Source organism: Amblyomma mixtum, chromosome 8 (assembly GCF_055824585.1).
Source record: "Amblyomma mixtum isolate Tamu chromosome 8, ASM5582458v1, whole genome shotgun sequence".
Taxonomy (NCBI): domain Eukaryota; kingdom Metazoa; phylum Arthropoda; class Arachnida; order Ixodida; family Ixodidae; genus Amblyomma; species Amblyomma mixtum.
Genome location: NC_143019.1, coordinates 51,138,150 through 51,155,780, shown reverse-complemented (window position 1 = coordinate 51,155,780; position 17,631 = coordinate 51,138,150). Strand labels below are relative to the sequence as shown.

Here is a 17,631-nt window from a genome sequence, read left to right as displayed (position 1 = left end):
CGTGCTGGTGAGTCGGACATCCTAGATTCCTCAGTGTATTTTGTTGCTAGCTGGCGTTATTGTTGCTATAGCAATAAATGCCTTGTTTGTGTCAGCCAGTGTGTCGTTCCTTTGTTCCCGCAGAGCAAGGCCCGCCGTGGTCGGCGTGCGCTCAGTAGCGTACGCGACCACGGGGTGGGGTCCGCGCGGTTTTGAACTGAGTCAGCCGCGCTTAAACGGGGAATACGTGTTTATCTCCCCCATTTCAACCCCACAAAGTATATGACTATATGCCCCACTTTTACGACTAAACAGCGTAAATCACAACAAAAACGACGTAGGAAATCCCTCTTTCGTAATACATTGGATTTCTAAGGGAAACAGCGCAGTGGCGCCATTTTGTTGAGCTGAGACTTGAAAGGAGCATGTACTTTCTTATTCCACTATAGCACTCTATACGAACTGTTTCGATGCAGCGTCGGCAGCTTCTTCGCTGAAACCGCGCGGCAAAGAATCAAACTTCGCTCGTGAAATATATCTAGAGCGGAAGTTACGTACCAGCAAAGACTTCTGCTATTGGCTAGTCTCACGAGCTGCTTCCGGGCGATGGGCGAAAATTTGTTGCAAACCCAGAACTGTAGCGTACTAGAATATTGGGCTTATACCCAGAACCTTAGCGACGCGATGAGTGACAGGCGTTCCGCGACTGCAAGCCCATCGCGCGAAACCAACGCGTTTCGTGTCGCCGCCATCCCTGCAAACCAAAAACCTCTCAGAGACGTCTAGCTAGACGTCTCTGAGAGGTTTTTGGTTTGCTGGGATGTTACCGCCTCCTTCGGTTACCGCTGAACCGGTACCAATATAGTAAAGACTTTCAGGATTACTGCAGATTTTGCTGCAGGAACACCGGATCAGGGACCCCAACATGCCTCCCAATATGTCTTTTTTTTTTTGGAAAATCGTACTTTCTTTTGAAAGCTCCATCGAATTTCTTTTCAAATTGGCTATACCTGCCTCTGCGGGAGCATCTTAGCGTCGGTTTGGACTCCTGACTCATTCGGTATACAGCACCGCCCCTGAAGTTGAGAAGACAGGTCGAAGGTTCGAGTCCGCGAGCTCAATCAGCGCTGAGAGCAGTTTCACTTCGCTGCATTCCATTCGGGACGGCCGACCGCGGACGACGGGGAGAAACTCGATACGCGAGACTGCGAGAGGCTTAGCTCGAACAATGCACACGTATTATTAGGTGGAGTCAACAGATTCACTCCACCTAATGCACTTCGTGCTTTAGCTAAAAGCAATAGCACGATAACAACTAAGAAGTGCATGCGGACCGAGCGGTGACACGCGTATCAACCGCGCGCCACGCGTGTACAGTATATGCAGGGAAAGGATCGATCGAGGCGCTAGGCGTTTCCCCGGGCGCCTTGACGTCTGGTGCGCCCCCCAAGGTCGCTCGCTGATGCCCTTTCGCTGCAGGCACCACCCACTGAGAGAGACAGAGAAACGGGAGCTGCAAGCACGCTACGCGACTGGAAGAACAAAAAGACGCCGTCGCCATATACTTAAGTTCGGGCTAAGGCGGCTCCGGGCATTGCGAGACTTGTCCTCTGCGCCGCCCAGCAAACCAAAAACCTCTCAGAGACGTCTAGAAAACCTCTCAGAGACGTCTAGCTAGACGTCTCTGGGAGGTTTTTGGTTTGCTGGGTAGCGCACTCTCTGAAAGCCTGTTCGATCAATTCCTAAATGTACTGTCCCCGACCGCCTTCTCAAAAGGTCAAAGATGTTTCCGCGCGGGACTGAATGAGCGTATGAACAGAGCATATACGGTAAACCGATTAAAATCTCGCGCCGTACGTCGGCAACGAAATCGCATTTTACGAACCGTCGATAAGGGAACAGGACATGACAGGCGGAAGTGTACACACACGCGGACAGCGCGGATAAATTATTCGTTGCGTTGTCTTGTCAGGAGCGATATGGTTAATGCAGTATATAACGGACGAGCGGAGTCCATCACGAACGCCGCCGCGAGCAGCTACCGCACCTGTTCAACTATTTATTCGATCAGGGACACCGTGGAGTCGCAGGGAGCGGCGCGTTGTTGTTGTTAGAATGCTCACTACTGCGCGCTAATCACGCTCGTGATTGCACTTGAGACAAACTCGAGTCACCAGCAGCTATTTTCGAATGCGCGGGTGCTTCGCAAAGCTACCAAGTTTACAAATGAAATAAGAGGGAACTACAGAGCAGCGTACGCGAAGAAGAATGAAGCGACATGCAGTGGACGTTCGTTAACGAGAACTCGCTTAATTCGAACATCCGGTTTATTCGAACTCGCGCTTTGATTGCCGGCCGGCACAGAGCGTGTTAAAATGACTCCCCTTATTCACAACTCTAATTCGAACACATTTCCAGTCTTCTCCTTGATGGATTTGTCTAAAGTGGATTATATAAGGCTATTGCCTCGTGCAAGTAAACGCCTTAGTTCGTATATCATTGCTGGCCAAGGGCATAGGGTTTAACGTCCATGGCGCAATTTTTGAGGACTTCCTTTTTTTGAGAATGCTTTTCACGCGTGTGCCGAAAAAAAAAAAAAGCGCGGGAAATCGCGGTAAACAGCAGCGCGCCTGGCCGCATCGGCGCGCGCGCCGATAGCGACTGCCGACTGCGGAGGCGCGGACCCACGGTGCCCGGGTCCAACGCGAGAACCGCGAGCACGTTTACCATTACGATTGAGCAATTTGCCGCTAGAGGCAACACGCCGTCTGCTCTAAAATCCAAAACCGCAAGATCGCTACGCCACCTATGGGCGGAGAGACGAACTGCTGAATGCGCGCGCGACGGTTCATACCAGATAGAGCTAGGACACAGTTTATTTTTTTTATTCTAGAAAAGAAAGGCTCTTTAAAGATAGCGGTGTGTGTAAACAACATAGTCAAATATAATCAACCTTTCAATGCCTCCCTGTTTCGCTCATCTTCTCGACTCACAAGAAACCTTACACATAGTAACTTTAATCTACCACCGAATTATAACGTTTACAGCGAAAGATTGGTGCAGTTTTCAGGAGCCAAGGTTTGGAATGCTTTACCCCCAGAAATAAAACAGTCTCATGAAACAAATAGAGAATTGCGGACATACTTTATGAGCCTTATTTGACATATGTGACAGTTGTCTTCGGTTTGTGTCTGTTGTACCATGTTGTTCATGAAAGATTTTTTTCATTCTGCTGTAAAATGCACATTCTATTTTTTCCTTGTTGTCTGATGTATTTGGGTCTTTCGCCGTGATTTTGTGCTTTTGATTTTTTGCAAGTGCTGTTTCATTGCCTTCATATATTTTGTTTCTGAACCCCACACTAGCCTCTGGCTATGGGTTCAGTCAGTGTTTTGGTAATTTGTATGGCAAAAGTAGAAATAAATGAATGAATGAATGAATGAATGAATGAATGAATGAATGAATGAATGAATGAATGAATGAATGAATGAATGAATGAATGAATGAATGAATGAATGAATGAATGAATGAAGCCTGCCATGAGGCATAAGATGTGAAAGGGGGGAGTGGAATGTAGGTAACAGAAAGTTGAAAGAAGGGGTGGAGACGAGTTTCGGCGAGGTAGTCGCATAGGCTGCTGGTGAACTGATTGTTTGAGAACATTTAGGCCAGTTTAGGATAAGGAGCTGCCTAGTTCTGGCTAGAATCACTGGAAAAATTTTCCAGTGACTCTAGTTTAGCTAAGTTGGAAAGCACAGGCATCTGCTAGTTGCCCAAAATTCCTATTGCAAGACATAGTTCTGTTTTGTGGCAAAATTAGAAAACATGCAGGACTAAAAGCCTCTGTGAGGTCTCATAGTCATGACCAACGTTCATGGAACTCCATTAACGTTGGTCATGACCACATGTGACGCTCAAGTCAAGCACTTGGGGCTAAGACCTGAAGGTTTATTAAGAAGTTCTGCATAACTGTTAAATTTAGACCAACTAAAATTTCGTTCAAGTACACATGAAAAACTGGCATGCTTTACATCGCTTTATGTGCAAGAAATTATTCCTCCTTCATTTTACTCAGTAGTACCGTAATGGTCAGGATTTTATGGTGGCCAGGTCCAATGCAGGGGTTTCGACCAAACTCTGAATAACACCAAATTTATCAGTTGTTGGGATGACTTTTTTACACAGAACTAGACTTCTTACACTGGGAAAAGTGTGGCTATAGGACTTACAGAGTTTATTTATAAGCTCGCCACATCTCCTCCATCTGTGGTTGATTTGCTTGATATGGTACAAGAGAGCTTCATTAATAGCTTTTCCTGGCTGCCTAAGTGCTGAAAATCAGATGTTTGGCAATGTACCACTATGCATTTGTGACACACGTCTGCTCCCTCCGCACACTCGGGATGCAACCTATGACAGCTGACCATGGATGAGGGCTGCCATAAGGTGCAGTGCTAACTGCCTGAGGTAGTGTCAAGTAACACCCACAACCGCTGCTTTTGTTGCTTTGGGTGAGATTAACTTTATTCTGCCGTGAAAGCTCATTCATTCGAACTTGCACTTGGTTCAGACTGAGAGCAGGGCCCCATCAAACTCACGTCTGTTTCCCCGAGAAAACGGCTGACAATTCTAACGCATGAGTGTATGCAACATTTTATTCGAGCAGGCCATGCAGCCAATTTGCCTGCCCTGCAGCGAGTGGCCATGTGCCATTAGCAACAGTAATCAGTCACATGACTAGCCTTGAATGCATGATATTTATTGCAGCATTGCTGGTGCTGTGTGCAAGTACAGCTTGTTGATATCGCCCATCACCATGTGTGAGCTACTTATCACTAGCTGTGCTCTCGCTGCCCAGAGGGTGGGTAACACACGTTGCCCTGTCACAGTCATGGCAAGTCTGAGGGCGTCTGTCATGGTGCTCGATGCTCCTATTTCTTTTCCCACGCTCCTGTCATGGCGGACTTTTGGCTGCCATGAGGGAATGGCTCTTTAGTGGCATAGACATGAAGCTAGCAAGCCTCGGAGGCCACTATGGATTCATCACTAGCCTCAGTGCTGAGTGACCACATACGCGGAGAAGGCCTAGAGTGAGCGAATGCAACTCCAATGCATTTGCCAGCTCAACGTAGTGCATCAGTTCCTTGTTCCAACTGGGTTGCCTAAGTGTGAATTCTAGTGGATCTAAACAAACGTTCAATCCCCTCTGAGTTCAAATTATCAAGATTTGACATTATCATGCCCCTTACAACAGCTATTCAGTGTCCAGATCAGCTTAATTGAACAACCTTTGGCGTAAGCTTTGTGTGGTACTCTTTGTTTGAAAGGCCCCAGACACTCTCATGCTTAATTGTGCCTTTTCGTTTTGGGTCCACACCCACCACGTGCATGTGAAGGGTAAAATGGACTACCGTACACAGGGTTAACGGATTTGGCTAGTTGGTGCACATAAATCATTTCGGGAGTGCTAAAATTTAATATTGATACAGGATTTCTTTTTTTTTTTTTATGTCTCTCTGTGTCTGAGTCAAATTTTAGTGCTTAGTGATGTAAACTACTGTATTTGTACATACCGAATGTTGCGAAAATAAACGTGCACAGTCGAATGCTTCTCTCAGCTAAACGGGTGGATTGTTGTTCAAGCTCAAATTTAGCACAGAAAGGACAGTTACTGGAAGAATTGTTTCATGCCAATTTGTTTGGGTTACTTGCCTGAATCGATCAAAAAAAAGTCGCATATTCGGGTCGTCTGTGGGGATGACGAAGGAAATCAAGCCGCTCTGTCAGCGATCACGCAGGGGGCGCCATCTCATTTGTCGACCGTGCAGATTCGGCAGACAGGGGGTTGCGGGATGTTTGAAGTCTCCAGCAGACTTGAAATTTAGTGGAGTTTTGGCCAAACTACGTTTACTGTGATCATCGCTAAAGCAGTTGAAAAAGCACCTTCAAGCCTTTTGGAAAGCAACCCGACCCTCCTCCCTTGCCGAATCTCCGCGGCCGACAAACGAGATGGCGCAACTGGTGCGAATGCTGACAGCGCGGCTTAATTTCCTTCGTCGTCGCCACAGTGAATATCCAATTTCTTCTGATAAAACGCGGTATAAAACAATTCTGCCAACCAACGACATTTCTGTGCGAAATTTGAGCTCGAGCGATGCGCCCGTTTAGCTGGGAAAAGCATTCTAGGGCGCACATATATTTATGCAACAATTGTATATAACCCGACAATGAATGTAATGTGAAGGCGGGGAGTCTGAGACCTCAAGAGAATGAAAAAAATATATATGTTACGAATATAATGCAATCTCAGCATGTTCAAGCCAGCAATCTGAGAGCTCAGAAAAATTAGAAACAGCATGGAACAATACGGACGCAACAGATACGTCGGTATGATTTGGTAGGCAGCACTCTAGAAACACGCGCAACATCATCGAGCGTATCAGAGCCTTCGGTGCGTTAATGAACGCAGTCTCCCACGTGGCAGAGGCCACCGTCACCACCGTGCCACTGCTGCTCCAGGTTTCGTAACGCTCTGTTCTGAGCCTGCCGGCCCACCCTTTTTTTCTTTCTCTACTGCGCTCAATTCTTTTAGTGCCCCCTGTTTCTCAACGACTCGCGCTAGCTTTTTCCCACGTTCATAACCACATTCTCCTTTGCCCATCCGTGCAACGCGACCAAAGGCCATAAAAAAGTTGGCTTCTCCCAATTCCTCACTAGTCTAGTGGTGGAGCTCACCAAAACTATCTGCAGGAGCTGCGAAAAAAAAAAAAAAGCTTTATATTCGTACCTTGGTTCCGAATATAATGCACGATGCACTCTAAAACTGATCAATTAAAGAAAAAATTCAAGTTATATTCATGCATATATGGTAATTTCTGTTCATTTCATCTCCGGCAGGTCGAAGTCTGAGCAAGTAACTACAAGGGGCCGGCACACTGGAGTGAGAGCAAGAGTGCAAGAAAGACTCACCTCCAGTGCACTCTCAGCAGCAGTCACGTCGAGCAAGAGTGGCTGCATGGCTGCCAGGTCATGTTCCCGAGCCTCGAGGGTTGTCCTAGCACGAGCTAGCGCCTGCGTGTAAGCCTCCCAGTCCGCCAGTGCCTTGCTCATCCTCTCCTTGCGGGCCTGTATGTCGTCCATGGCCTCCTGCCAGCGCTTGCTTAGCGTCTTTGCCTGGGTTCCCGGCAGGTCTCTTGTGGCGGGCCCAGATTTCCTCTCCAGCACACGGGCTGCTTCGGAGAGCTGCGCCAGCAACGGCTGACTGCGCTGGGCCTCCTCCTGGAGACGTCCCAGAGACTGCAGTGCCTTCCTCAGGGCGCGGATGGTCGCAGGCTTCTCTTCCGAGGGCTCGAGCGTAGCCAGAAGCGCCTCGAGTTGCTCGCGAAGCTTGCCGAAGGTGGCCCACGAGGCCAGGTCATTCTGCGCTGTGTCGAGGGCGGCACGTGCGTTTGTGCTCAGGGCGGTCAGCCGCTGCTGGAGGGACGCGAGTTCCTGCTCGGGCAGCAGAGATGCTTCTGGATCCATGGTTGGTCGTATCTGTGTCAGCAATGCCTGTAGGCTGCGAAGACATTCGCTGTAGCCAGCTGTTTCCGAGCAGACGTCCTGCAAAGGAAAAACAGGTGGATCGGGATTCTGTGCGCTGCACAAAAGAGAGGGTGCTTCCAAGTGCAACCACAAGTGGGTAGTTTATTTGGTTAGAAAAATATTTATGATGCCGCAAAGATGTTTGCTAAAACTTACTCAGGAAACGTTACTTTACTTCTGTTTGAAAAGAAGAGAGACTGCCCACCCAAGGAAAGATGCAAACACAGCTATGAATGCTATGTAACTGGGAAAGCAAAACAATAACATATGTTGTGTAGACTGTTCCAACAAATTGCAACACTGTTAAAGGAGAGTGACTGGGTCAGGAAATATAGCGTGTCCTTCAAGTACTTCATGGCATGTACAGTCTTTGTCAAAAGTAACCAGGCTCCATGGTTTGCTTCTCATTCGTATAGCAGAGCCCACACGGCTTCCCTAAAGATCAAAAAGTTCTTTGAAGGTGAGAACAGGGGTTCTTCTTACCATACAGAGATTTTGAGCTTGAGGGCTGGCATAATAGCTTTAATATACGATTGAGAAGAAAAACGTGCAGCCTGGTTACTTTTGACAAAGGCTGTACTTTGAGGAACTGTGCCAAATGAACCTGCCCCCGTATCACAGTTCCTAATTTTCCATTGAGAAAAGGAAAGAAATAACGACAATAGAAATGCAACAAGTGAAATTAAGAGGTGATGACGCAGTTATACCATATAGTGACTACGAGCAGGACACAATTGAAACTGAGAAAGAAAGAAAGAACGCGCTGCATTCACTGACCCTGAGCTCCTTGCAGCGGGCGTCAAGGCCATCCAAATCGACGCCGTCCTTGGCGGCAGCCACCGTGCGCTCGGCGCGGTCGAGCCAGTCCACCAGTGCGTCCCGCTGAGCCCAGTAGTCCCGGCGCAGGGCCTGGGCACAGCCCAGGTAGTGCCCGCGCTCCTGCAACTGCTGGGGCAGTGTGGATCGCAGCAGGGCCAGTTCGCTCAACTCCTCTTGGGCGCGGCTGGCCAGCAGCTCACTGGGCAGCTCCTTGAACAGCTGCTCCTCCAGCTTGCGTGCCTGCTCCAGGTGTTCTTCGGACTGACGCTGTAGCTCCTGTTGGAGCAATGAGAAAAGGAGAGGCAGAAGGCTGAGGAATGCAAGTCTCTATAGTGGTACACATATGGCGCTCCCTTAGTGTTTGTACATTTAGCTTGCTATGCTCTGTTACACCACACGGCGAGTTGTTATTGATATAAGGTTCAACAAGGGGAAGCTTTGGGCAGTTTGTCTGACATGTTGGAGAGGAGTAATAACGGCAATGTAACGGTGTTACGTACGCTATGCGCAGACGCAACCTTTGCTGCAATATGTCTTTTTTTCCAGTAAACTTCACTTGCTAGTTACCGCTCGTCCTGTCTTGTTCTTCAGTCTCATCCAAGTTCGCAGTTATTCCTCCTCTCCAACATGCTATCGATATGATCAGCCGTGATCCTGTGTCAGTGTGGTGGTGGCACATAACTGACATTAGCTACTGTACGTAAAATAGGTACTTGCACCTGATTGTTTCCAATTAATTTTTTCAAATTTTACAATGTTAGATGCCACTTGAAATCAAATTAGATACATTTAACTAATTCCAATGTTTCTTTAAATATTATTTGAAAAATCATCAGACTGACAGGACTGTGTTTTTATCAACAGACACCTTTCTTGGCTCAACTCCATGACAAGGCTGTAAGTTGCATTTTCTGTATTATGGCATTAGCACCTCTATGCTGTCTGATAGTGTTATTTATATTTAGTTTACTATTTAACTCCCAGCTCGCTTCTTGTGTGAACGTCCCCCTGATTTGAGGTAGCATGGTAATCCAGCACTAATCATGTAACTGGGCTCATTAGAAAGACAAACAAACTAGAACTAGAACTTTAAGACAGGCAAAGAAGCATGGGGGGGTATTTGAGTATTACACAGACTCTGAAATCTGAATTCTGGTCCTCACCTTGTGGCTCTCCAGCTCGGCGTCTATGCTCTCTGGTTCCATGGTGAGCGCCGGGCGGCTTCGAGCCAGTGCCTCGTCTGCACGGAGGTCCTGCAGGGTCTTCTCCAGTGCCTGCAGTTGTCGCTCCTGTTCGGCCAGCAAAGTCTGCTCCTGCGACTTGAGGTTCTGGATGGACTTGCGCAGGGCAGCCAGCTGACTCTTGAGGTTACCCAGGTCGCTCAGGATGGCATTGTGGTCAACAGAGGAACCCTCCTCAGCCAAGGCTTCTCCCTTGTCTTGAGCCGACGTCAGCTGGCCTTCCGCATCGGCAACCTGGCCTGTGAAGCCATCAAGAAAACAAGCGTCACTCCCATGTCAGCTGCAAGATGCAATGTGCAGGGAATTGAGCTTTCATGTGCGTGTTGCTTCAGGGGTTACAAGTAAATGCGCTTGCTGCTTAGCAGCTGGATCACACGAGTAATCACATTACAAACACTAAATGTAACTGCTGGTGGCAAAATGCAAAGACAAACAAATGGCCCTTTTTGCCTCTGAAGTGAAATGTTAGGTAAACAAAACATTTTATGGCAGGAGACAAAAAACCACAAATCAAGGGAGACTAACTAAATAAGAAGAGGCTCTATTACAAAATTTGTATGAATGACACTCTCGGTGGTCACAGCCAATGCATTTAATAAAAATCAAGTACTATATACCAATATACAATAAAGTCATATATTGTATTGGTATATTACAATGATATTGGTATATAAATGTGTACAGTGTATTGATACGTTGCATATACCAATATACAATATACTAGCTCAAGTACAATATATAGTAACCATAACTTTATTTTATTAATGTGTAGTTTTATTAGGAAAAAACATAGAAACACAATAACTGCCACAAGATTTTCTAGTTACTACTGGGTTCTCTCATTTACACATTTAGCGAGTCCGCCTATCCGTCCTTAATTCTCAAAGTGCGCAGTATGTTTGCAGCTGATTCACACAAATGGAAAGTGCATCGACTGTCTTGCCAAAAAAACAGTTCAGTTCGTGCTTTATTAAGTGGAACTAAGAAAAGTTTCTTATAATGCCACAATTCCTTGCTCTAGTCTTGAAAAAAAAAAAAAAGTGTACATGGAGCTCTAACAGCTACATTGCTGGCATAGCGCAGCACGAATGGCCATGAACAACATTATTAATGAAATACCACAGTGAAACATGGATGTAACGAAATTGAGAACAGTCCGCAATTTTCCCGTCACACTAAAATTTTCGTTCCATGTAGTTTTGCACAAAGACTCGAAAAAACAATGCAGAATGGAAATAAAAATAAGAAATAAATGTAGGCAAAGTCACTTTCAAAATGTTCACAGTAAAGTGCCGTTACTCAAGGTCACAGACGTGGAGAAATGTTTTGCGATCGCGCTGGTAATGCGAATGCAGCGGCAACTGCTGCCATTACCACCCTCGCCGTTATGAGTAGGGTGGGAAAGGGGGGTTGACAAGGGCACTGCCACCGGGCTAGAGAAGAGAGCGTGTGGTCGTGCCAACACGCTAGACCAGCCGTGGAGGCACCTCCTTCAAACACACACCACACACACGACACACAACAGCTATCCCGACACACGACAGCTATCGACGCCAGAATCACGCAAGCAACCAAGTGGCGGCATCTTCTGCACGTACCCAGCAGGTTGTCGTACTGGGGCAGTTTCTCGGCGGCGGGCTTCTTGGCCTTCTCGAGCACGGCCACGGTGTCGGTGAGTCGGGCGATAGCCTGCGCCACCTGCTCCCGCAGCTGGTGGTACTGCTGCCGCAGGGAGAGGGCCTGCTTGGCACGCCCCAGCTGTCCCTGCGTCTTCTGCAGGGTGGCTTCACAGCGCTCCAGCAGGCGCCCCACAGACTCGGAGAGGGGACCAGGACCCTGCATGCGCTCCAGGCGCCCCTGCAGGTCCTTTAGCTCCGACTGCAGCTTCTGTTTGTGGGGGGGGGGGGGGGGGGAAACAGAGAGAAGAGGGGTGTGTGAGCACTGGGCGATATACAAGCATCTGCATTGTGTTCATGGCAATGCCAGTTCCTTTCCTATCCTGATGATGATGCTAACAATCAGGCAATGACTGTGCAGCATGGCTTACAATGTGCACAGAGAAGAGAACAGTGCTTTTTTACTTGTTTGTTTGTTTTTAATTTTTCTTTGCAGGATGCGGTGCATACCTAAAGGCTCCTGCTGCTGGTACCGTGAACAGCATTCAGCAATAATAGCCGTGCAACAAAAACATGCCAATATTCAACCATTGACAACATAACTGGAACATAACAACTAAAACCTCAACAGACACAGGATGGAGGCAGGTGACAACACAGGGTTTTCAACACAGTTGAAAGCACCGCCCTGTGTTGTGGCCTGCCTGCATCCTGTGTCTGTTGCAGTTTTAGTTGTTATGTCTCACCAATTGGCCTACAGCTTTACTCTCCTTAGAAACATATCTGCTAGTATATAAAATATTGATTTGAATGCACGTTTTTTTTTTTTTTTCGCTGACAACAAGAGTGAAAAATCAACCTTCTGTAATAACTGAAACAATATTATTAAAAATTTTTCTCATTCTGCATCGATGAAAGCGAACCTCACATTGTGATATTGGTGGCGGCTAAATATAGTAAATTTACACAAGTTGCAGCGCATTAGATTTTTCACGTGGGTCAGAGAATTATAGACTCTGCTGGTGAATGACAACTTTTGTTCGTAACTTTCTACTCTAATTCGGAATTACAAGGGTGCTAAGATATAAATCAACTGCCTGGTGCAAGCAATCAGCGCTTACCTGCAGTGCCGTGAGCAGGACCTCGGCATCTTGGACAGCTGGACCCAGCGGTCCGCCGAGTGCTTCCAGACGGCGGCACAAGTCGTCCAGCTCCTCACTGCACTGGTTCAGTGTGGTGCGCTGCTGCTGAAGCTCGGTGAGGGCCTCTTCCAGGGCAGCAATGCGGTCTGAGAGCAGTTTGTCCAGCCTGCACAGGTGAATGTGGAATAATTATCTTTTCTGTGACAGAGCACTGGTCTGTTCCCTTTCGCAACGCTGCAAACTGAAGCTTTATTTCCTTCATTGAGGAGTGAAGAGCACAAGAAGACAACAAACAAAAATCATGGACACAAGAAAAGAATTTAAGAGCTCCACACTGTACACAACTGCGCATTTGTGTGCAACATGCCCTCCGCCAATGTTGTACCCTCGAACAGAGGTCCTTGAAGTGTATTTGAATAAATACCTCCTATGGGGCAGAAATGTGCAGACTAACAAAGAGGGTTCAGCTTAAGTTAAGGACAACACAACGAGCTATGGAAAGAAAAATGATAGGTGTAACGTTAAGAGATCGGAAGCGGGCGGAGTGGGTGAGAGAACAAACGCGCGTTAATGATATCCTAGTTGAAATGAAGAGGAAGAAGTGGGCTTGGGCAGGGCATGTAATGCGAAGGCAAGATAACCACTGGTCCTTAAGGGTAACGGAGTGGATTCCAAGAGAAGGCAAGCGTAGCAGGGGGCGGCAGAAAATTAGGTGGGCGGATGAGATTCAGAAATTTGCGGGAATACGGTGGCCGCGGCTGGCGAAGGAGAGGGTTAATTGGAGAGACATGGGAGAGGCCTTTGCCCTGCAGTGGGCGTAGTCAGGCTGATGATGATGATGATGACAAGATCCCAGATTCTGGTGCCACTGCTTCTTTAATCAGATGAACAGGAAAAAAAGAATGTTCCAAGCAATTTTTCAGTCAACTGAGTTTGAGATAAGCATGCAGAAGGGCAAAACAAAGTGACAGAGTAAAACCATAATTTATAAGGGTGTGCTCTCTGCTACATTGCGGAGCAACGACAACATGGGCCAACCAACCATATAAAAAACTGCCCTAAACCATGGCAGGTGGCCACCACCTGCCATGGTTGGCAGGAGGCAAAGTGGAAAGAGTGAAACCCCCTCTCCAAGTTTAGGGAGATGGAAAGTGTGAGAGAGAAAAAAGAGAAATGGTGGGAGGAAACCGGTGGCCAGAGAAGATTTTGCTGATTCACAAGAGCGTGGCTAGGCTTTCTCTTATGGCTGAGGATATAGATTCCATGGCCAAATGCAGAGCTGAATGTCTAAACTAAAGCTACAACAGCTTTCGCTGATTAATTTCGCTGATTAGATAAGCCAGTAAGCATATCTCTAAAAGTTTTTTTTTTTTCTGCGCGCAGTCAGAAGCGGGGATAACAACAGCCTGTCTGACAACTTTGTTTTCATTTCCAAGTCAAATTTATTATAGACCCTACGAAACAAAGGACCTTGTCATCATTCTGAATGCACCGTTTCACTTAAACATCAGTGAAGCAGATTCCCGCCCACAGTTTTATCCCTTCTGAATGCGTTCTCTAGGTGTTCAGAAGCTCTTGCCTATATGTACCTTTCTGGTTCAGATAATGTTCACCTTTGCTATACTGGATTCCATTCTGCTATACCTTCTGACCGAAGGCCTCAAGCACTCAACCAAGAACAAGCAAACAAGTATGTACAAGCACTCACCTGTCCTTGGTCTCAGTGAGGACGCGTATCTCTCGGTTGGCGCCCGCAGCGGGGCCAAGCTTGGCAGCCAGTTTCTGCATCTTGGACAGGTCCGTGGTGAGGCGGCGGCCACTCTCCTGCAAGCGGCGATGCGTGTCCAGCTGTTCCCGTATGACCTCTTCGCTCGTCGTGAGGAGCAGGTCAGGCTTCAGCGAGGCCTCAGTCTCGCTCAGCAGCGACTCGACGGCTGAAAGGGCCTTCTGGTACTCGTCGTACAGCTGCACCAGCTCCTTCAGCTGCTTCAGCCGCTCGGCCAGGCTCTGATGGAGCTCCTTAACTTTGTCCAGGGGCTCTGCGAAGAAGATTCAGGCGGGAAACGTCATGAAATGCATCAACAGATACAAGAAAAGAAGCACACCACAACATACTGACTCCACCAGTGTGCAGCCCGGAAAATATCGGAAGGTTCACACATAAAGATGGCAAGGACAGTGCAGCATACTCTATTTTAGTCACCAGGCATGCACATAGGCCAATTATCAGGCTGAATGTGCAAAAAATAGAAAGAAAAGATCCATGGTTTGCAGTGATAATAAAAGTGCATAGCTTAAACAATAATTCGAACTAAACAGCATCAAACACTAAGTTATAAGTTGCTAAGGCAACAGAATTTTTATGTCATCAAGATAGTGATTTTGATATTCAAATGTAACCGCGGTAAAATACAGCATGTGAAATTCACGAATGCATATTCATGCATATTTTTTCGCAGCTCAGAACAAGTTATACATGGTCACTATAATGTGCTGCATGAAACATTCGGCTCCTTTTTAAAGTTTTCACTGCCTACTTGGCAAAAAAGAAAATGATAAAGTACGAAAAGAGAAACAATGCAAGCCTCTTACCCTGAACAAGCTTTTGCAAAGCAGCACAATCCTCGGGCTCGCACCCGGGCTCAAGATCCTTTGCAAGTTTCAAGAGTCCAGCCAGCCTTGTCTCTTCAAACGCTTTCACCTCCTTCTGCAGAGCCTACAGAGAGACGAGAGTAACCATCAGGTTTCTGCAATCAACTCCCAAAACAAACAGTAACTGAAAACACTAGGATAAATATTGAAGATCTGAGGAAGCGGAACAGGATCTGGATATTTGCAATGCAATGACAAGTACAGTCTTTGTCAAAAGTAACCATGCTCCATGGTTTGCTTCTCATTGGTATAAGAGAGCCCTCACGTCTTCCCTAAAGATCAAAAAGTTTTTTGAAGGTGAGGGCAGGGGTTCTTACCATACAGAGATTTAGAGCTTAAGGGCTGGCATAATAGCTTTAATATACGACTGAGAAGAAAAAACGTGCAGCCTGGTTACTTTTGACAAAGACTGTACATAGAAAAACCTAGAGCCAAACGCCAAACTAACTGACGACTATCATTTTAAACCTCAGCATATTTGGACGGAAGAAGGATCTGTCATGACAGCCCTAGAAGTTGCCGCCATCTCAAGCCAGCTTAAAGCTTTGCTGCCAATTAGAGTATACAGCCAATTCTGACAGCAGAAAATGCAGATTAAGTGTGAGCAGAAACTTCCAAGGTGCAGACTGCTCCCATATAAAAGGGAACAATACTATCAGCATTCAACTTATAATCACTCTGTAAGTACGAGTTAAAAACACACTTTTTTCTTTGTTCTAAGAAGTTTGCCTCTGAATGGATAATGCCATTGAGACATTTGCAACTTCAATGCGGAAGCGATAGCAGAATTAATTTTTGTGTGCAAACCAACTGCGACCTTTCATACTGAAGCTACATGAACCTTGCAGTTTCCAAAGTTTTAGAAAATAACTACTTCAGTGGCTTCCATACTTAGCAAGGAAGCAATAAATTAGTTATTTGTAGCCAAGCACTACCTTCAAACATGCATTTCCCTGTCACCTTAAATACACAGTATTCTGAATGTTTCACATCGTGACAAAAAATGCAGCTTCGCTCTGCCACCTGACTCACCTGAACAGAGCTGAGAAGGTTCCTGGCGTCGTTGGCGTCTTGCACAGGGGCTCCGACTCTTCGCAGGTCCTGTTCTTTCTCACGAAGCCACTGCCGCACAATTTCCAGCTCGTCATCCAGACGGCACGTCTTGTTCAGCAGCGCAGTCAGGGTGTCAGTGTGCGATGCAATGAGGCTGAGAAGATCGGTGAAGCGCGTTTTCAGGTCCTGCATCATCTGCTCCAGCTGCTGGGCATCCAGGCTGTCCAGTTCATGCGCGAAGGACTCGATGCGCTTCTCAAAGTCCTGCACCACGGCTCGCTTGTTTTCCACCTGCCGTTGCTCAGCCTAATCGAGAGAAGTATTGAGAAAACATAGTGCATCAAGGAACTTTTCTTGAAGAGCACTTCAAACACAACCTCACTTCTCTTGTTTATTAAAACAAAGCACCTCATGCTGTTTGCTTGAAAATTTTATTTTTCTTCACACAACACCTTGTTAAACAGACAGCACTTCGGCAGGATGCATGTCTAATACAGCGCAATTATTGAGAACTTTAAATGCAGGCAAACATGATACACTGTGCCAAAGGTTGCTGTGACTGGAAGCAGTGTTGTAACAGATGAAGCTGCTTATCTTAAATTCAGCTGCAGACATTAGGAGCCCTGAATTCTGTACTGTACTATCGTTCAGCCTTTTTTCTCCTTATCTATGATTCCAAGTCCAAAAGCTGAAAAACAAGAGCACATTAGCAAACGCTTTCATATGTGCTAGTATAACAAAAACGCGTGTGCATTAATGAGCCAGACAGCATCTGCTGATGAAATAAAAATTCAGCAGCTGCCTGCAGCCAAATGAATTGAACTACGTCATAGCTGACCTTCATCGCCTGCAATGCTGCTTCGACACTGGCACTCTGATATCCGGGGTTAGGCAGCTGCTCCAGAGAGGACTGCTTCTCCAGCAGCCACTTCTCGGTGGTCGCCGCTTCCGAGTAGAGGGCGTCCAGGCCGTTCTGAATAAGATCCAAGCTCTTGGTCCTGCGTAGGATCCGCTTGCGCAACTCGTCGCACTTCCCTTCGAGGCACCTGCAATCCACAGAGGCCAACGTGTTAAGCCCTCTGGACTGTGCTAAATCATGTTTTTTTAAAAAAAAAAATCTTTCAACAAACAGACATCACATTCTGCACAAAGCAAGCAAGTCTGAAAAGCTTGAAGACACAAATCTTACGTTTCTTATCAGGTGCGTTAATTTTCTATGGCATATACCTTTTTTGCAATGTTTTATCTTAGGTTTGTTTTCGTTCTTTTTCATTTGCCTGAGTGGGAATAATACAGGCTCTGTTGCAGTCACTACAAAAAGGCACAATGCATGTCACAGTTGTATCAGCAGAAACACCACATGAGAAAGCCAACTGCTGCAAAGAGATGTTCACTTATGCAGAAAATAGTAAGCAGTAGTTGCGATACTGGAAGTGCACACATGCCATTCCTGGCCCTCGTAGAAAAGTCATATAGGCATGACATTTCCAGAAGCTTAAAAAATTCACGTAACAGAAAAGTATGAGAAGTGTTAAAAAATCTTTT

At 46.6% G+C, this 17,631-nt stretch overlaps 1 protein-coding gene across 12 annotated transcripts in view; it reads right to left on the bottom strand.

Moving 5' to 3' along the window:
* The window catches only part of LOC149332392 (uncharacterized), a 372,379-nt gene that overhangs the window by 156,517 nt on the left and 198,231 nt on the right, over positions 1-17,631 (bottom strand). For all 12 annotated transcript variants that reach the window (XM_089557313.1, XM_089557304.1, XM_089557316.1 and 9 more), the window contains 9 exons: positions 16,925-17,132; positions 16,066-16,392; positions 14,974-15,097; positions 14,090-14,420; positions 12,361-12,547; positions 11,222-11,510; positions 9,546-9,862; positions 8,341-8,658; positions 6,949-7,581 (listed from right to left, as the gene is read on the bottom strand). In XM_089557313.1, the coding sequence (XP_089413439.1) occupies positions 6,949-7,581; positions 8,341-8,658; positions 9,546-9,862; positions 11,222-11,510; positions 12,361-12,547; positions 14,090-14,420; positions 14,974-15,097; positions 16,066-16,392; positions 16,925-17,132 (2,734 nt within the window). The remainder of the gene's footprint in view (positions 1-6,948; positions 7,582-8,340; positions 8,659-9,545; positions 9,863-11,221; positions 11,511-12,360; positions 12,548-14,089; positions 14,421-14,973; positions 15,098-16,065; positions 16,393-16,924; positions 17,133-17,631) is intronic.